The sequence below is a fragment of the Meles meles genome, chromosome 8 (assembly GCF_922984935.1).
Source record: "Meles meles chromosome 8, mMelMel3.1 paternal haplotype, whole genome shotgun sequence".
Classification (NCBI taxonomy): Eukaryota; Metazoa; Chordata; class Mammalia; order Carnivora; family Mustelidae; genus Meles; species Meles meles.
In genome coordinates this window covers 16,431,951-16,453,462 of record NC_060073.1, presented here as the reverse complement: position 1 = coordinate 16,453,462, position 21,512 = coordinate 16,431,951, and the positions used below count along the sequence as shown (strand labels likewise).

At 37.9% G+C, this 21,512-nt stretch overlaps 1 protein-coding gene across 1 annotated transcript; it reads left to right on the top strand.

Moving 5' to 3' along the window:
- The first annotated feature begins 19,847 nt into the window (after positions 1–19,847).
- On the top strand, positions 19,848–20,780 carry LOC123949348 (olfactory receptor 4C11-like). Its single transcript, XM_046016761.1, has one exon. The coding sequence runs from the start codon at positions 19,848–19,850 to the stop codon at positions 20,778–20,780; it is 933 nt and encodes a 310-aa protein (XP_045872717.1).
- Positions 20,781–21,512: the final 732 nt, after the last annotated feature.

The following is a 21,512-nucleotide window of genomic DNA, read 5'->3' as shown; positions in this document are numbered from 1 at the left end:
GGCATTTCTACCAAATTTCATCTTAGTTTTACTAGCTTCATTCATGTATATGAATTTATAAACTTTCATCCTAATTCAACAATTAAAAATATATGGGAATTGAGCTGTAATCTCTATAACAATCCAAGAGGGAGCCATTGCCATTACTCTCATTTTATAGGTGAGGAAACACAAAGGTGAGTATCAAAATACCTGGACTGAAGAGTCAGTGATCTGAATCTACCTTATTTTTCAGGCCATGCTCTTCACTGTCATAATACAGTGCCAGACAATGATGATAGAAAGACAATTATAATAGCTACCATTTATTGAAGTGAGGATTTTAAAATATAATACATTTTATATAATAGCTTAACATTTACATATTATATATAGCATACATATACATATTATATTATTTTATATGTCATATATCATAGTTACACAAAGGTATGTATAATTATATGTTATATTTATATTAATTCATTGTTTATAACAATATTCTATGGAATATTTAATTAAATATTTAATTTAATTTAATTTAATTAAAACTGTTCATTTTTATTATATTTGATACTAATGAGTCCACTGAAAAGCAATGGGCCACTTAACCCTTAAGGGTTAGGTGAAGAATATTATACGATGTTTCCAAATTTCCTTGTAGGCTTTGAATCATTTTGTAGTATTCGTATCACCATCTTATGCTGATGAGCCATTAGAAAATTCAGTGCTTCAAATGAAGGATTATTTTAATGTCAGACAGGAATTTTTATTTTGTAATATATATTCATCTCATAATGTTCTTACATGCTAACTAAAAAATAACTTCTACATGTAAATGTCTGGTGAATGATAAATGTTGAATAAAAAATAAAAATAACAGAGAGGGGGGGCACCTGGGTGGCTCAATGAGTTAAAGCCTCTGCCTTTGGCTCAGGTCATGATCCCAGGGTCCTGGGATCGAGCCCCGCATCGGGCTCTCTGCTCCGCGGGGAGCCTGCTTCCTCCCCTCTCTCTGCCTGCCTCTCTGCCTACTTGTGATTTCTCTCTGTCAAATAAATAAAATATTAAAAAAAAAGTAATAGAGAGGGTACGTATTGCATGGAGCACTGGGTGTGGTGCAAAAACAATTGAGTGCTGTTACGCTGAAAATAAATAAATAAATTTAAAAAAATAGAAAGAGAGAGGAATAAAGTAAATAAAATGTACAGAGAAAAATGACTGGGTTGAAGGAATATTTTTCCTATTTATCTGTTTCAGACTATGAGACCTCAAGCTAGATCTCTTTGAAAAACCACAGTTTGTTGTAATTCCTGCTTAAACTGAGTGATGAGAAACAAATTAAAATAGATTCTCAGTGAAGGAGCCAATAGCTTATTTGGATACTTTTCCTCTTCTCAGAAAGTTCTCATCATATGATTGGGAGCTGTGTTATTTTTATCTTTCAATTAGATTTATTTTGATAACATTTCATTATGAGAATGTATTATTAAAAATATGTGGCTCCATCTACACACAAAACAAAGGCAGCATAAATATATTCCACTTATGCCTTCTATCCCTCACTCATTAATCAACAGAAATCTCTTGAGACCAAAGAATATGTCAGACACATCTTTTCATGTCTTCTCCAATTTCTTTCATGAGTGTTCTGTAGTTCCTCGAGTACAGGTCCTTTACCTCTTTGGTTAGGTTTATTCCCAGGTATGTTATGGTTCTTGGTGCTATAGTAAATGGAATCAATTCTCTAATTTCCCTTTCTGAATTTGCATTGTTAGTGTATAAGAAAGCCACTGATTTCTGTACATTGACTTTGTATCCTGCCACGTTACTGAATTGCTGTATGAGTTCTAGTAGTTTGGGGGTGGAGTCTTTGGGGTTTTCCATATAAAGAATCATGTCATCAGTGAAGAGAGAGAGTTTGACTTCTTCCTTGCCAATTTGGATACCTTTTATTTCTCTTTGTTGTCCAGTTACCATTGCTAGGACTTCTAATACGATGTTGAACAAGAGTGGTGAGAGTGGTCATCCTTGTCATGTTCCACCAGATCTCAACGGGAAGGCTGCAAGCTTTTTCCCATTGAGGATGATATTTGCTGTGGGTCTTTCATAGATAGATTTTATGAAGTTCAGGAATGTTCCCTCTATCCCTATACTTTGAAGCGTTTTCATCAGGAACGGATGCTGGATTTTGTCAAATGCTTTTTCTGCATCAATTGAGAGGACCATGTGGTTCTTCTCTCCTCTCTTATTGATTTGTTCTATCACATTGATTGATTTGCAAATGTTGAACCAACCTGTTGAATCCCACCTGCTCGTGGTGGATAATCTTTCTAATGTGCTGCTGGATCCTGTTTGCTAAGATCTTGTTGAAAATGTTAGCATCCATATTCATCAGTGATATTGGTCTGAAATTCTCCTTTTTGGTAGGGTCTTTGCCTGGTTTGGGGATCAGGGTAATGCTGGCTTCATAAAAAGAGTCTGGAAGTTGTCCTTCTGCTTCAATTTTTTGGAATAGCTTCAGGAGAATTGGTGTTATTTCTTCTTTGAAAGTTTGGTAGAATTCTCCTGGGAATCCTTCAGGTCCTGGGCTCTTGTTTTTTGGCAGGTTTTTGATCACTGCTTCAATCTCATTACTAGATATCGGTCTATTCAGGTTGTCAATTTCTTCCTGGTTCAATTTTGGGAGTTTATAGTTTTCCAGGAATGCATCCATTTCATCTAGGTTGCTTAGCTTATTGGCATATAACTGTTGGTAATAATTTCTGATGATTGTTTCTATTTCCTTGGTGTTAATGTGATCTCTCCCTTTTCACTCATAATTTTATTAATTTGGGCTTTCTCTCTTTTCTTTTGGATTAGTGTGGCCAATGTTTTATTGATCTTATTGATTTTTTCAAAAAACCAGCTTCTAATTTCATTGATTCGCTCTACTGTATCTCTGGTTTCTACTTCATTGATCTCTGCTCTAATCTTGATTATTTCCCTTCTTGCATGTGGGGTTGGTTTGATTTGTTGTTGATTCTCCAGTTCTTTAAGGTGTAGAGAAAGCTGGTGTATTCTGGATTTTTCAGTTATTTGAGGGAGGTGTGGATGGCTATGTATTTCCCCCTTAGAACCGCCTTTGCTGTATCCCATAGGTTTTGGACCAAAGTGTCTTCATTCCCATTGGTTTCCATGAATTGTGTAAGTTCTTCTTTGATCTCCTGGTTGACCCAAGCATTCTTTTTTTTCTTAAGATTTTTTTTAAAAATTTTATTTATTTATTTGACAGAGAGAGATCAGAAGTAGGCAGAGAGGCAGGCACAGAGAGAGAGAGGGAAGCAGGCTCCCTGCTGAGCAGAGAGCCCAATGGGGGACTCAATCCCAGGACCCTGAGATCATGACCTGAGCTGAAGGCAGCAGCTTAACCCACTGAGCCACCCAGGCACCCCTGATCCAAGCATTCTTAAGCAAGGTGGTCTTTAGCTTCCAGATGTTTGAGTTCCTTCTGAACTTTTCCTTGTAATTGAGCTCCAGTTTCAAAGCATTGTGATCTGAGAATATGCAGGGAAAAATGTCAGTCTTTTGGTATTGATTGAGTCCTGCTTTGTGACCCAGTATGCGGTCTATTCTTGAGAAGGTTCCATGTGCACTTCCATGCTCTTGGATCAGAAGAATAAACATTGTTAAAATGTCTATACTGCCTAGAGCAATCTATACTTTTAATGCCATTCTCATCAAAATTTCCCCGGTATTTTTCAAAGAGCTGGAGCAAATAATCCTAAAATTTGTATGGAATAAGAAAAGACACCGAATTGCTACAGAAATGTTGAAAAACAAAAACAAAACTGGTGGCATCACGTTACCTAATTTCAAGCTTTACTACAAAGCTGTGATCACCAAGACAGCATGGTACTGGCATAAAAACAGACACATAGACCAGTAGAACAGAGTAGATAGCCCAGATATGGACGATCAACTATATGGTCAAATAATCTTCGACAAAACAGGAAAAAATATACAGTGGTAAAAAGAAAATCTCTTCAATAATTGGTGCTGGGAAAACTGGACAGCTATATGTAGAAGAATGAATCTCGACCATTCTCTTACACTGAACACAAAGATAAACTTGAAATAGATAAAAGACCTCAATGTGAGACAGGAATCCATCAGAATCCTAGAGGAGAACATAGGCAGTAACCTCTTCAGTATCAGCCACAGCAACTTCTTTCAAGATATGTCTCCAAAGGCAAAGGAAACAAAAGCAAAAATGAACTTTTGGGACTTCATCAAGATCAAAAGCTTCTGCACAGCAAAGGAAACAGCCAACAAAACAAAAAAGCAACCCATGGAATGGGAGTAGATGTTTGCAAATGACAGTACAGACAAAAGGTTGATATCCAGGTTCTATAAAGAACTCCTCAAACTCAACACACACAAAACAGATAATCATATCAAAAAATGGGCTGAAGATATGAACAGACCCTTTTCCAATGAAGACATACAAATGGCTATCAGACACATGAAAACATGCTCATCATCATTAGCCATCAGGGAGATTCAAATTAAAACCACATTGAGATACCACTTTACACCAGTTAGAATGGCCAAAATTAGCAAGACAGGAAACAACGTGTGTTGGAGAGGATGTGGAGAAAGGGGAACCCTCTTACACTGTTGGAGGGAGTGAAAGTTGGTGCACCCACTTTGGAAAACAGTGTGGATATTCCTCAAGAAATTAAAAATAGAGCTTCCCTATGACTGTGCAATTGCACTGCTGGGTATTTACCCCAAATATACAGATGTAGTGAAAGAAGGGCCATCTGTACCCCAACGTTTATCGCAGCAATGGTCATGGTTGCCAAACTGTGGAAAGAACCAAGATGCCCTTCAACGGACAAAAGGATAAGGAAGATGTGGTCCATATACACGATGGAGTATTATGCCTCTATCAGAAAGGATGAATACCCAACTTTTGTAGCAACATGGACAGGACTGGAAGAGATTATCCTGAATGAAATAAGTCAAGCAGAGAGAGTCAAGTATCATATGGTTTCATTTATTTGTGGAGCATAACAAAGAACATGGAAGACAAGGGGAGATGGGAGGAGAAGGAAGTTGAGGGAAATTGGAAGGGGAGGTGAACCATGAGAGACTATGGACTCTGAAAAACAACCTGATGGTCTTGAAAGGGCGGGGGGTGGGAGGTTGGGGGAACAAGGTGGTGGGTATTATGGAGGTCACATATTGCATGGAGCACTGGTTGTCATGCAAAAACAATAAATACAGTAACGCTGGAAAAAAATAAATAAAAAATTAAAAAAAAAAAGAATATGTCAGACACAGTGATAGCTGCTGGGCTTATGATGGTAAGTACAGAGGAACCTTGATCTTGCCTTTCCAGGCTTCATATCCACTGAGAGATTCCCAGAGGGGAGCAGAAAATGACAGTGCAGTGTGCTAAATGATAAACTAGTGGCAGCACAGGTGCTATGAAAGCATGTTTGAGGGACACACAGCAAAGACCTGGGGTTTCAGGCAATGTTCCAAGATGAAAGGACATACAAAATGGAACTTGAAACTAGAAATCAATTCAGGAGTCTGAATAGGTACACGTAAGTTCGAGCAGGAACATTCTTAGAAGAGAAAATACCTAACAAAGGCCAAGGTGTGAAAATCAGTATTCATGAAACCTCATGAATACAGTGTGGCTATGGTTATGAGTTGATCTACTCAAGCAACAATTTTTTATTGAACTATCACTATGTGCCAGGCAGTATGCAAGAAAAAGAGCACAAGGTAAAGATCAGGTAAGAATCTGGAGAGACAGGAAGAGAGAAGAAGTGTCTAATAATCCTGTTGAAGTCTGCTGCTAACTTCCAGGGGGTTAACATTGGAAGGCCTTTTGACCCAGCAAGTGATAGAGTTTGATTTGTATTTGACTTCTTAACTATATCGGTCATTAAAGTGTGAAATGGATTGAAGGGAACAAGAGTGACATCAAGATGTTTCTGAAACGACCAGAATATGAAAGTGTGGAGGTCTGGAGGACGGTGATGCCGGAGGGGATGCAGGTTGTCTAGCATGCTGTGTCTACCTCATTTCCCTTCAATCCTGTAATGCCCCAGCTGCTCTGTGTCTGGGCTATTAACAGCTCAGAGCTCAGTAGCCCAACTTCTCTGCGAATTTGCTCCAGAACAAAATTGTATGCTTTGCCCACCATTCCAGGACCCAGCAGAAACCAATGAAAAACAGGGTGGACACTTTGCCTCAAGGTGGAACTAGTCCTGTACTAAAATATATTACCCAGGGTTCTTATGGCTATAGGCTGAAGCCAAGGTCTGTTGGGACCTTAATATTCTTCCAGAACTATAGTCAACTTCACTCAACCCTTATCCTTAAATTCACTTGTATGAATATCCCCAACTCAGAGTCTACATCTAGGTAAACCAAACTAACACACAGAGATAGAAGAGTTTAAGAAATATTTAAGAGTATAAACTGAAGAAATTGACACGGGATGATGATTTAAGAAAGAAGTCATGGATGAAAAGTAGATTCTTCCTTGGATTACTGGGAGGATAAGAAAACAGAGATACCCATTGAAGTGGCTTCTTCTTAGGCTGAAAGCTTAACTTTGCATTGTCTAAGGAAACTCTAATGGATCCCCCAGAGGCAGTTGCCCTAAAAGAAGGGGGTGATTCTCCTCACGACCCATCCTCACTACTCTCTTTCTTCCTAGACCTATAATTAGATGTGAGTCCCAGCAGATCCCTAAAGGTGAGGTTTCAGATGTGACTCATGAGGAACACACTACAATCCAAAACAATGATGTCTTTTCTAATACATAAATACAGAAATAGGATACTCATAAAAAAAATCAATCAAGCCAAATCTTGATATGGGTTCATGGAGCAGAGATTCTTCTTTTAACTTTGTCGTTGGGGAACTAAGGAAAAGTTAACAGTTTTTCTCCTGGTGGCTGATATATGAATCAAAAAGTGGCTCATATTAAGAAAATTAGAGTCACCAGACATGACTTGGTTTAATTGAAATGGAGAGATTTAAAGACATTGGAATACTGGGATGTAGAATGGGTTTGTCAAATCCTTTTTCTGCATCAATTGAGAGGACCATGTGGTTCTCCTCTCTTCTCTTGTTGATTTATTCTATCACACTGATTGATTTGTGAGTGTTGAACCACCCTTCCATCTGAGGGATAAAACTCACCTAGTCATGGTGGATAATATTTTTGATATACTGTTGGATGCTGTTAGCTAGGATCTTGTTGAGAATCTTGGCATCCATGTTTATCAGGGATATTGGCCTGAAATTCTCCTATTTGATGAGGTCTCTGCCTGGTTTATGGCTCAAGATAATGCTGTGTTCAGAGAAAGAGTCTGGAAGTTTTCCTTTAGTTTCTATTTTTTTTTTTTTTTGGAAAAAAAAAAAAACAATTTCAGGAGATTTGGTATTATTTCTTCATTGATTGGTAGAATTCCACCAGGAATCCATCAGGTCCTGGACAATTGTTTTTGGGAGTTTTTTTTTTTTTCTTTAATTTATTTTTTTTTTAATTTCTTTTCAGCATAACAGTATTCATTGTTTTTATACCACGCCAAGTGCTCCATGCAAAACGTGCCCTCCATAATACCCACCACCTTGTTCCCCCAACCTCCCACCCCCCGCCCTTTCAAGACCATCAGGTTGTTTTTCAGAGTCCATAGTCTCTCATGGTTCACCTCCCCTTCCAATTTCCCTCAACTTCCTTCTCCTCTCCATCTCCCCTTGTCATCCATGTTCTTTATTATGTTCCACAAATAAGTGAAACCATATGATACATGACTCTCTCTGCTTGACTTATTTCACTCAGCATAATCTCTTCCAGTCCCGTCCATGCTGCTACAAAAGTTGGGTATTCATCCTTTCTAATGGAGGCATAATACTCCATTGTGTATATGTACCACATCTTCCTTATCCATTCATCCATTGAAGGGCATCTTGTTTCTTTCCACATTTTGGCGACTGTAGCCATTGCTGCAATAAACATTGGGGTACAGATGGCCCTTCTTTTCATTACATCTGTATCTTTGGGGTAAATACCCAGCAGTGCAATTGCAGGGTCATAGAGAAGCTCTATTCTTAATTTCTTCAGGAGTCTCCACACTGTTCTCCAAAGTGGCTGCACTAACTTGCATTCCCACCAACAGTGTAAGAGGGTTCCCCTTTCTCCACATCCTCTCCAACACACGTTGTTTCCTGTCTTGCTAATTTTGGCCATTCTAACTGGTGTCAGGTAGTATCTCAATGTGGTTTTAATTTAAAACTCCCTGATGGCTAGTGATGATGAACATTTTTTCATGTGTCTGATAGCCATTTGTATGTCTTTGTTGGAGAAGTGTCTGTTCATATCTTCTGCCCATTTTTCGATATGATTATCTGTTTTGTGTGTGTTGAGTTTGAGAAGTTCTTTATAGATCCTGGATATCAACCTTTTGTCTGTACTGTCATTTGCAAATATCTTCTCCCATTCCATGGGTTGCCTTTTTGTTTTGTGGACTGTTTCCTTTGCTGTGCATAAACTTTTGATCTTGATGAAGTCCCAAAAGTTCATTTTTGCTTTTGTTTCCTTGGCCTTTGGAGACATATCTTGAAAGAAGTTGCTGTGGCTGATATCGAAGAGGTTACTGCCTATGTTCTCCTCCAGGATTCTGATGGATTCCTGTCTCACGTTGAGGTCTTTTTATCCATTTCGAGTTTACCTTTGTGTACGGTGTAAGAGAATGGTCAAGTTTCATTCTTCTACATATCGCTGTTCAGTTTTCCCAGCACCATTTATTGAAGAGACTGTCTTTTTTCCATTGAATATTTTTTCCTGTTTTGTCGAAGATTATTTCACCATAGAGTTGAGGGTCCATATTTGGGCTCTCCACTCTATTCCACTGGTCTATGTGTCTGTTTTTATGCCAGTACCACATTCTCTTGGTGATCACAGCTTTGTAGTAAAGCTTGAAATCGGGTAACGTGATGCCGCCAGTTTTGTTTTTGTTTTTCAACATTTCCTTAGCAATTCTGGGTCTCTTCTGATTCCATACAAATTTTAGGATTATTTGCTCCAGCTCTTTGAAAAATACTGGTGGAATTTTGATCGGAATGGCATTAAAAGTATAGATTGCTCTAGGCAGTATAGACATTTTAACAATATTTATTCTTCCAATCCAAGAGCATGAAATAGTCTTCCATCTTTTTGTGTCTTCTTCAATTTCTTTCATGAGTGTTCTGTAGTTCCTCGAGTACAGGTCCTTTATCTCTTTGGTTAGGTTTATTCCCAGGTATCTTATGGTTCTTGGTGCTATCGTAAATGGAATCGATTCTCTAATTTGCCTTTCTGTATTTTCATTGTTAGTGTATAAGAAAGCCACTGATTTCTGTACATTGACCTGTATCCTGCCACATTACTGAATTGCTGTATGAGTTCTAGTAGTTTGGGGGTGGAGTCTTTGGGGTTTTCCATATAAAGAATCATGTCATCTGCAAAGAGAGAGAGTTTGACTTCTTCCTTGCCAATCTGGATACCTTTTATTTCTCTTTGTTGTCTGATTGCCATTGCTAGAACTTCTAATACTATGTTGAACAAGAGTGGTGAGAGTGGGCATCCTTGTCGTGTTCCTTATCTCAACGGGAAGGCTGCAAGCTTTTTCCCATTGAGGATGATATTTGCTGTGGGTCCTTCTTAGATAGATTTTATGAAGTTCAGGAATGTTCCCTCTATCCCTATACTTTGAAGCGTTTTCATCAGGAACAGATGCTGGATTTTGTCAAATGCTTTTGCTGCATCAATTGAGAGGACCTTGTGGTTCTTCTCTCTTCTCTTACTGATTTTTTCTATCACATTGATTGATTTGCGAATGTTGAACCAACATTGCAGCCCAGGGATGAATCCCACCTTGTCATGGTGGATAATCTTTTGAATGTGCTGCTGGATCCTGTTTCCTAGGATCTTGTTGAGAATCTTTGCATCCATATTCATCAGTGATATTGGTCTGAAATTCTCCTTTTTGGTAAGGTCTTTGCCTGGTTTGGGGATCAGGGTAATGCTGGCTTCATAAAAAGAGTCTGGAAGTTTTCCTTCTGCTTCAATTTTTTGGAAGAGCTTCAGGAGAATTGGTGTGATTTCTTCTTTGAAAGTTTGGTAGAATTCCCCAGGGAATCCGTCACGTCCTGGGCTCTTGTTTTTTGGGAGGTTTTTGATCACTGCTTCAATCTCATTACTAGATATCGGTCTATTCAGGTTGTCAATTTCTTCCTGGTTCAATTTTAGGAATTTGTAGTTTTCCAGGAATGCACCCATTTCATCTAGGTTGCTTAGCTTATTGGCCTATAACTGTTGATAATAACTTCTGATGATTGTTTCTACTCCCTTGGTGTTAGTTGTGATATCTCCATTTTCATTCATAATTTTATTAATTTGGGCTTTCTCTCTTTTCTTTTCGATTAGTGTGGCCAATGGTTTATCGATCTTATTGATTCTTTCCAAAAACCAGCTTCTAGTTTCATTGATACGTTCTACTGTATCTCTCGTTTCTACCTTATTGATCTCTGCTCTAATCTTGATTATTTCCCTTCTTGCATGTGGAGTTGGTTTGATTTGTTGTTGATTCTCCAGTTCTTTAAGGTATAGAGACAGCTGGTGTATTCTGGATTTTTCAATGTTTTTGAGGGAGGCTTGGATGGCTATATATTTCCCCCTTAGAACCGCCTTTGCTGTATCCCGTAGGTTTTGGACCGAAGTGTCTTCATTCTCATTGGTTTCCATGAATTGTTTAAGTTCATCTTTGATCTCCCTGTGGATCCAAGCATTCTTAAGCAAGGTGGTCTTTAGCTTCCAGGTGTTTGAGTTCCTTCTGAACTTTTCCTTGTGATTGAGTTCCAGTTTCAAAGCATTGTGATCTGAGAATATTCAGGGAATAATGTCCATCTTTTGGTATTGGTTGAGTCCTGCTTTGTGACCCAGTATATGGTCTATTCTGGAGACGGTTTCATGTGCACTTGAGAAGAATGAGTATTCTGTTGTTTTAGGGTGGAATGTTCTGTATACATCGATGAGGTCCATCTGGTCCAATGTTTCATTCAATGCTCTTATTTCTTTATTAATTTTCTGCCGCGATGATCTGTCTATTTCTGAGAGAGGCGTATTAAGATCTCCTACTATTATTGTATTCATATCAATATGACTATTTATCTTGATTAATAGTTTTCTTATGTAATTGGGTGCTCCCATATTGGGGGCATAGATATTCACAATTGTTAGATCATCTTGGCGGATAGTCCCTTTAAGAATTATGTAGTGTCCTTCTGTATCTCTGACTACAGTCTTTAGTTTAAAATCTAATTTATCTGATACAAGAATCACTACTCCGGCCTTCTTTTGAGGCCCATTGGCATGAAAGATGCTTCTCCATCCCTTCACTTTCAGTCTGGGTGTATCCTTAGGTTCAAAATGGGTCTCTTGTAGACAACATATGGATGGGTCCTGTCGTTTTATCCAATCTGCAACCCTGTGTCGTTTTATGGGCGCATTTAGGCCATTCACATTGAGAGTGATTATTGAGAGATAGGTTTTTATTGACATCGTGTTGCCTTTGAAGTCTTTCTGTCTGTGGATTGTTTCTATATTTCTGTTCAATGATATTCTTAGGATTTTTTTCTCTTTTATAGGACCCCCCTTAATATTTCCTGCAGTGTCGGCTTGGTGGTTGCATAGTCTTTTAAGCCTTGCCAGTCTTGGAAACTCTTTATCTCTCCATCCATTTTAAATGTCAGTCTTGCTGGATAGAGTATTCTTGTTTGCATGTTCTTCTCATTTAGTACTCTGAATATATTTTTCCAGCCCTTCCTGGCTTGCCAGGTCTCTGTGGAAAGGTCTGACATTATTCTAATGGGCATTCCTCTGTAAGTAAGGAGGCTCTTTGTCCTAGCTGCCTTTTTTTTTAAGATTTTATTTATTTATTTGACAGAGAGAGGTCATAATAGAGAGAGAGGCAGGCAGAGAGAGAGAGAGGGAGGCAGGCTCCCTGCTGAGCAGAGAGCCCGATGCGGGACTGGATCCCAGGACCCCGAGATCATGACCTGAGCCGAAGGCAGCGGCTTAACCCACTGAGCCACCCAGGTGCCCCTGTCCTAGCTGCTTTTAAGAGGGTCTCTCTTGAAACATAATTCCTCATTCTAACTATAAGGTGTCGTGAGGACTTTCGAGAATTTAAAATCTTGGGAGGAAATCTCTCTGCCTCTAGTACATGACAACTTCTTCCACTATATCTTCTAGACTTCTTTCTTTTTCCTCCCCTTCAGGGATTCCAATAATTCTGACATTGGAACGTTTCATGGCATTGTTTATTTCCCTGATTCTGTTTTCATGGCTTCTGAGCTGTTTGTTCCAGGCTTCCTCCTGATCCTTTCTCTCTATCTGTTTGTCCTCCAGATCACTAATTCTATCTTCTGTCTCAGTTATCCTAGCTTTTAGAGAATTTAGATTAGATTGGAACTCATTGAGAGCATTTTGAACATCATCCCTGGTGGCTTTCAGTTCTGCCCTAATCAATTCTGTTTGGTCATCCATGGCTTTCTCCAACCTAGTTATTGCCTGGATAATTGTTAGTCTGAATTCCTTTTCTGACATATTGTCTATGTCGATAGCCATTAGCTCTGTTGCAGAAGGCCCATCCTCTGTATTTTTATTCTGTTGTGTATTCCTCCTCCTAGTCATTTTGGAAAGAGATGACTGAACAGATGCAGCTGGACTTATCGATTGTGGTGCAGTCAATGTGCACCCTGGAACGCTTCTGTGCAATCAGGATTCCCCACCAAATGAGAGAAAAAAGAAAAGAAAAGGAAATAGAGAAGAAGAAAGAAAAAAAAGGGGAAAGAAAGAAGGAAAAAAAAAAAGAGAGAGAGAGAGAGAGATAGGGAAAAAAAGGGAAGATAAAAGAGAAAGCTCAGCCCAAATGGGCCACAAGGTAAGATTTATGAAGTATACAAACAAAAACAGACAAACAAAAAGACTGATAAAAGTATATGACAAGAGAAAAAAAATATATACATAAGCAAAAAAAGGGAAGAACCTCATCAGAAAGAACCCCAAGTATAAGATTTATATATTATCAGGACAAACACAAATTCACAGAAACACTGACAGAAGGAAAAATTGGGAGAGTGGTTATAAATTCTCAGTGTGGGTGAGCAAGGTTATTTTGATTCTTCCTGAAGGTATCTTGATGTTTTTGTTAAGGGACTCAACTTTCCTAAGTTACAGGGGGATTAGAAACTGGTTTGCCTATAGGGGTAGCATTGATTGGGGAAAGGGGATTATCTTGAAGTTTAATTCTATATGTATAGTAGAAAATAAAAATTAAAAAGAATAAACTAGACTAAACTAAGTTAATATTAAGAAAGAATTTTAAAAAAATAGAAAAGCAAAAGAAAAACACGGGTGTATGTATCAAAAAGTTCAGGTTAGAAGGTTATTAAAGAATTTGATGTACTGGACATCTCAGTGTGGTGGTAAATAGGTTAAAAAATTATCTGTATGTATAAAAAAAAAGAACCAGAATATTGGTAAAGAGTTAAAAATAAAAGTTTTATTTATGAAGTAGTGGTGGTTGTTCTCTTGTAGTCTTTTTTTTTTTTTTCCTTCCTGGTTGGTTTTCTGGGGGAGGGGCCTGCAACGTGGGTTTTCAGACAATGATGTTCCCTGAGTTAGGTCCTCCCGCTCCCCTCAAGGGGGTGAGCTCTGAGGAAACTGGTTTTTTTTTAGCCTTTTGTTCTCTGGGGTTTTTATATTCTTTCATCTGCTTTCTCTCACCTTGACAGCTTTTGATGGTTTTTGGAGGTTTAGAGGAGAGCAAACTGCACCCCGACCTCCCTCTCAGAGAGAAGCCCCAGAATGTTTTGGAAAAGCTGCTGGCTGAGTTGGTTCTGAGTCACTGTCCCTGGGGATGCAGGAGCTCCTCGTTGTACCCAAAACCAGGGCAGCGGTGGCTGTCTAGGCAGCTCCAGACCGCCAGAGATGTTCCGAGCAGAGATCTCACACTGAGATTTTCCCACTGTCCCGGCCTGGGAATGTCTGGTTTTTCCGGATGCCAGAGCTCCAGGCTAGCGCCTATGAGCAAGTATCCCAAGGGAGGGTGTGGGACGCGCGCGTTTCAGGATTGCCGTCTGGCCAGGCTCCCAGCTCCTCATGGGAGCCAGACCCCACTCGTTCTCGGGCACACTGGCGTTCAGGCGCACTGGCGGCTCCGGGATGGAGACCTGATTTCTCCGCCACACTCTCTCTGGCTCAGCGCCAGGGGAGGCTGTCCTGGGTTGGGGGACTTAGGTCCCTGACCCTAACCGCCCAGATTCCCACTATTACCCCCCGTGATCCTTTGCTCTTTGTTTTTTGAGTGCTTTCAACCAGACTCCAAGTTAATGCTGGTCCCCAGACACAAAGCATTCTCATGTTGGGGTATTACTTTCCAATCAGTCACCTCTGGTGGCTCCCTCCCCCTTTTGTTTATCTTCTGATATCAGTTGGACGCTCCCAGTCTGCTTTACCTGCCACTGGCATCTTCTGCTCCTGTAGAGATCCAGACGTGTATAATTCTGATCTCAGGCTGATTTCATGGTTGGTCGGAGTTCTTTGGTAGGTAATCATCTCACTTTAGGGTACAGGTTGAAATGGTGCCTCCTCCTACTTCCCCGCCATCTTGACTCCTCTAAAACTATAAAATGTTTAATCTCAATATTAAAAATGTCCGTGCATCAAAGGCCACAATCAACAGAATGAAAGGCAATTCATGGAATTCCTAAAACTCAGTATCAACAAAAGACTTGAATAAACATTTCTCAAAAAATATATACAAATGAGTAATGAGCACATGAACAGATAATCAACATCACTAAACACACTAATGCACACTGTCCATAAAAATATAAAAATGTTGAAGCCCACTGTGAAAGGCAATAAGATCTTCTTCAGAAAGTTAATAATACAATGACCAAGTGTTCCAGCATTTCCACTTCTGGGAATATAGCACTGGAAGTGGGGACTGGAAGAGCTGTGCATACCCTCATGTACATATCAGCATTAGTCATGATAGCCAAAATGTGTAAGCAACCCATGTGTCTATCAACGTATGAATAACCAAAATGTGGAATGCACACAATGGAATATTATTCAGCATGGAAAAGGAAGGAATTTCTGACCCATGCTCAAAACAGATATAGTCTGATGACATATTAAATGAAATAAACTGTGTATCGTTATGTCTTCTTCAGTACCTCCAGACACTGACAGTTTCTCTGAATATACTTTTCTTCATTTACTTCAGTTATGTTGAAAATACAAGGTTATATTAGTTTCACTTGTGTATATAATGATTCCACAATTCTAGAGCTTACTCAGTGCCCATCACAATAATTCTGCTCAACTTTCCTTGTTTTTTGATAAACTTGAAAGTTTTGAGCAGAACTAGTCAGGCATTTTATATAAGAACCTTTATTTGGGGTTTGTTTGATGTTTTATTTAAGATCAGACTGGAGTTCTGGGTTTTGGGAGAAGAGTCACAGAAGTAAACTGTCATTTGCATCACATCATGCCAGCGGGTACATACTTTCATTGTGACTCATCATCCTTGAGGTTAACCTTGATCACCTGGTTGAGGTAGTGTTTGCCCCATTTGTCCTCTGTAAATTTATTTCCCATGCTGGATTCCACAATGTGCCTTTTGGAAGGAATTCACTTCTGTGCAGCCCACTAATAAGAGATCGAGTGTTATCCTATAACCCTTTGAGAGCAGAATACCAACAAAATAATTAGGAATGTTTTAGTGGAAAGTTCGTCTATTATTCCCTATTCATTGCCTATTTATTTAAGTGTTCATATCATTATGAACTTGTGGATCTTTAAATTATGGGTCATATATCAATTTGTGTCATTTATTTTGTTGCTCAATTCTTTTCTAGCTCTAGGCATTGTGGGCTCTTTCCAGTGGCTCTTGTGTCCCGTTGGCATATTCTTATCAGTGTCAGTTATGTGTGTGTGTGTGCATGTGTCTGTGTGTATTACCATTTATTTACCAGTTCATCTTGTAAAATCCCCACCTGAGATCTAGAATCAGCCTTTTCTTTAAGAAATCCTAATTAATTTTTTTGGATAAAGGTATCAGGAACAAAGTCCTGCCACGAGATCACTAGATAATCACTGTTTTTTTTTTTTTTTTAATTCTAGTCAAAGCACGTCATTTATGGCCCACATAAACACTTTTTAATTGCAAAAAGAGATCAGCTTTTCCCCAAAGTCCATTAATACATAGTGAAGATTAAGTTCTTGCCAAATCTAGTTCTTGCGTCTTAATTAAAAGGGAAGGAACACTTTAGGGAACGACCTCCCCAGACTCCTATATTTTGCATCACTCATGTTTAAATACTGCTGTAGGAAAGACAAAACATAAATATTTCCCTGTCAAAATTATAAGTGAGAGTGGATATCAGAAAGTGTGGGAAGAATCCTGGACCAACTTTGTCTCCTGGAATGCAGGTGAGAACCTGAGCCTCAGTGATATCAAAAGAGATCAGACAGAATTTTAGAAGGATATTTTTTATTCTCATTGGAGTAAAGAGTGACTGAATTACATTGGGAATAAAAGAGAATGACAGAACACCCTACCCTTTGCATAAGCTCTTAACACAACTGGTGAGATTTGTGTTGGGGATTACCATAGTTGTACTTCATACTCTGAGAAAATTCATCTGATCAATGCCAAATGCACACCTAACACATAAAAGGCATTTGGGAAAGGATAGAAAGTTTAGGGAATTTTCTACAAGAGCTTGACAATCTAAACTGAGAAGACAGAATAAAAGAAATACACAGTAGCTCCTGGTGGAGGGAGTGGCAAATAAAAATTGTATCTAGTCCAGTGTTCCAGGATGCTCCATGGAGTTGATGATTTTACTTGGCATGTAGTAGGCTTCCCTTTTCAGTGGTAACAGAATATTGAAGGACTGAACATTAGATTAGATTGTATCAATAGGAGATTCTCTTAATTCTTTCATTTACTTTATGAATACTTATTAAATATGTACATTTTTCTAAATGCTTGAATTCAACAGTGAACAAATAAATATTACCTTCCTTATGTTTCTTCTTTAAAATGTATGCCACTCTTATATATATTCTGATTTGAATTATACAAATCTTTAAGTCTATATCATTGTAATATAGATGATAGATTGATAGATAATAGGTAGATAGATGATAGAAACATAGTAAATTGATAGGTAGATGTATGGATGGAATAGTTATACATCTCTTTATAATATTTAATTGTTAGAAACCACAGACAAGTTTTCACTCCTATCTGTTGAAGAGTTGGACAAAGAGCCTATTTGTGAAACTCATAAGAGTGTAGGGGAACCTGTAGTGAATGGCAGTGTGGTGGGGCAGTGCAGTTGGGGCATGATGTGGTAAAGACCCTTGAGTCCAGAACTGTCTCTGCAGTGACTCACCCTCTTACACAGATATTTAAATCCTACTCTAGCCCTAGAAATCTTGCTGTTTTTGCAGCCTGTGTCAAAATGCAGTTGTTATGTACCAGTAATATGCCAAAGGCATTAATAAACCATATACTAAGAGAAGGTCTTTAAAAAGCTTTATTTTGTTGCAGCATCATTATTACAGATTATCAACTACCAGTGGGAATATTTAAAAGGCAAGTAATTCTCTTACCTTTGATTCCAAGAATACAATTTCCCCACCCTGAGTCCACAGATATACTAATCTTGATACTCTTCTAAATACAGTTAATTTATATGAGTCTGTGTGTGTGTGTGTGTGTGTGTGTGTGATATTATTCTGCTGTTAATGAAAATATTACCATCTTCAGGAGACAGTCCTGAACTCTGCCTCTTTACAACATATTTTAGAAACCATTGTATATTTAGCCACTTCTCTTTGTTTGATGATTGCATAAAATACCATTCCTGAATCATTTAGCTTCCTTCTGGTGGGCACTGAAGTTGTTTCTTAACTTTGGTCAACATGGAAAGGATTGCTGTGATGATCTTCCTACCTGTGAGTGAGATTATTTGCAGCAAATGCAAACACTGGACCTATGTCTATATGGCAATGAAATATCATCAATGCTAAAAATCACCCCCGGAGAGATTGTATCCCTTTAAACTCCTCCCAAGAATGTGTGGAATCAATTGTGTCCAACATCATTTTCAGAACTGTTTGTTAAGAGACATTTATCAAAACTGTCATTTTGTTAATCTAGATGAAAAGATAAATAATTGGATTTGAATGGAATGTATTTTTCTATGAAAGAAATTGATAATCTTTTCACATTATTTTTAATAAGAAGATTCCTTTGATATCAGTTCTTTTCTCCATTTTCATTTCCATGGTTTATTATTATTATTTATTTATTTATTTATTTATTTAGAGAGAGAACACAAAAGCAGGGGACGGTACAGAGGAAGAGGGAGAGATAGAATCTTAAATCTTAAATAGTCTACATCCCCAGCACAGGACCTAGCATAGGGCTGGATTCCAAAACCCTGAGATCATGACCCCAGTGGAAATCAAGAGTCGAATATCTAACAAGCTGAGCTACCCAGGCACCATATGGATTGTGTTTTCAATCTTGAGATCCATTTATATTTGAGAAAATTATGCTTTTGTCTGCAATACATGTTGGTACTATACTTAAATGCCTTGGCAATTATAGAGTTAATTGTGTTATTATATGGGGAATATGTATGAAGACAGAAAAGGATTTTTCCAGTTTTGTATACATAAATGAATATTGTTTCTATTCCGTTTCTATCTTTTGCTGATGTCAGGGCATGGAACTTACAAGAACATATAATTCAAGAATCATATGAAAAAGTTTTAGCTATGATCTGCAGTTTCTTTATCTCATTGTCTAAATCCCTGGTGCTTAAAATAACATGAAATTTGAAACAATATTTTGATTTATGCCAAGCGTTCCCTACTTATCCTTTATTTTAGTCTCAGTCTCTCCTTCGGTCTTAAGAAAATATGCAGATGGACCCATCAAAACACTGGACGAGGTGAAGAATTCCACTTTGGACAGAATAGGATAATTTAAAAAGTACAAAATGTTATGACAGAAGCTGAATTCACAAATATAAGCAACTATAAATTATAGACAGCCAAAATAAAAGAAAATTAATTTAGTCAAGGGAACAGATCAAAATAAACTTAATGATAGACTAAACGAATTGACTGAACATTCACTGCTAAAATATTGTTTGTTTCTCTCTTGTCCTTTTTCTTTCTTTCCCTCACCCTGTGTCACTCTCTCTCTCATAGGTTTCATTAAGGAAAAAAAAAAGTTCCACATCATTTATTGAATGTTCAAAATATTTACTAAAAAATACTTTATAAACATCTATCAATTTCAAAACAGTATGAAAGCACAATTATATATATCATTCATGAGTTTCTCCTTTTTGCAACATTCTACCTTAATGGGTCTATGATGTAAAATAAGGAAATTTATTCAGCTCAGAAGGATACCCTCTCAAAATAAATTCATTAAGTAAATGTTTATTATCCCTGAATAATTGGGTACTTAATCATTATTAGTATATTTCATTGTTTCCATAAGCAAACACGTGAAAAGACTGTGAATAAATATTATGATCCCTGCTTTATTCAAAGGAAAATATAACACAGAAGATAAGATATTACCCAGTGGTAAGTGGCCCTTTCATGAACAAGCATGTGGATTTGACCTCCAAATGGAGTATTCATTTCCTAATATTTCCTTCTTTGCAGATTATTTCTAACTTGCACTTTCTCCACTTGGCCTGAAATAATGGAGCAAAATAACACTGTTACTGAGTTCATACTGCTAGGATTGACCCAAGATCCAATGAAAAAGAAGGTGGTATTTGTAATCTTCTTCATTTTTTATTTGGGAACCGTGATAGGGAATTTGCTGATTATTGTGACCATCAAGTTCAGCCGGACACTTGGGAGCCCCATGTACTTTTTCCTATTTCATTTGTCCCTTGCTGATTCCTGTTTCTCAACTTCCACAGCCCCCAGACTCATTGTGGATTCACTCTTTGCACAAAGAACCATATCTTACAATGAGTGCATGACTCAAGTCTTTGCAATACATTTCTTTGGTCCCGTGGAGGTCATTGTTCTCACCTTCATGGCTATTGATCGCTATGTGGCTATTTGTAAGCCCTTACATTACCCAACCATCATGAGACAGCAGGTTTGCACAATCCTGATAGTTCTTGCATGGATAGTGGCTTTTATCCATTCTGTTACTGAGATAATGCTGGCCTTGAAATTGCCTTTCTGTGGACCCAATTTGATTAATCATTACTGCTGTGATTTGCAGCCCTTGCTGAAACTTGCTTGCATGGACACGTATATGACCAACCTAGAATGGGTGTCTAACAGTGGGACCGTTTGCACAGGCAGTTTTGTGTTTCTGATGATTTCATACATTGTCATCTTGCATTCACTGAGAAACCACAGTGCAGAAGGGAGGAAAAAAGCTCTCTCCACTTGCATTTCTCACATCATCGTAGTAGTCTTATTCTTTGGTCCATGTATATTCATATATGCACGCCCCCCAACCACTTTCCCTATGGACAAGATGGTGTCTGTATTTTATACTATTGGGACCCCTTTTCTCAACCCATTCATCTACACACTGAGAAATGCAGAAGTGAAAAATGCCATGAGAAAGCTATGGCATATCACAACTACCTCAGAAAGCAGGAGATGAATTGAGGGTTTTGGTTGATTCTTTAATCTGTACAGATATCAAATATAATAGTGTCTATCATCACTTGTCCAACATATTCTATTACATTGCACCTGATTTCCTTACTTTTTTCTGTACTTCTGCCCTCAAACTTGTAACTTCCCTCGTAATGCCAGCCTGGTTCTTACTTTTCCTGAGAGTTCAATTCTGACATTGTTGATTATGAAATACTTCTCACATTTCAGTCTATACTCTGGTTTGATAAGAAGAAAGATATTTATACAATAACAACTGTTCAAACAGTTAGTATTCATAAATAAAAAAGAGAATATTCTCTAATATTTGTAATTCTCTCTATAGAAAATTTCAAATAAGGTATCCTGCTCTCTCTTGAACACATCAGAGCAAAGGAACTAAGTTTGTGTTTCAAGAATTATTTCTATTATATCATTCATTCATTTAAAAAATTTCCATAATGGTAAACCCAACAACAAAAAGGGGTGTGTGTGTGGATATATATATACACACACATATATATAATTTATAATAAATTATTATTGCTATTCTCCTTATTTTTTCTTTTGACTATCATGATAATTGAAGCATTATGTATGAGATTTTTTAAATGTAACATTACATGGCCTGGAGATATTCTACTATGCTGTATGATTTTTATATAGGAGCTACAAGAAAATTCTACAACTCTAAAATGAAAAGAAGCAAAATAATGTACGTTGTCATAACTAAATAATA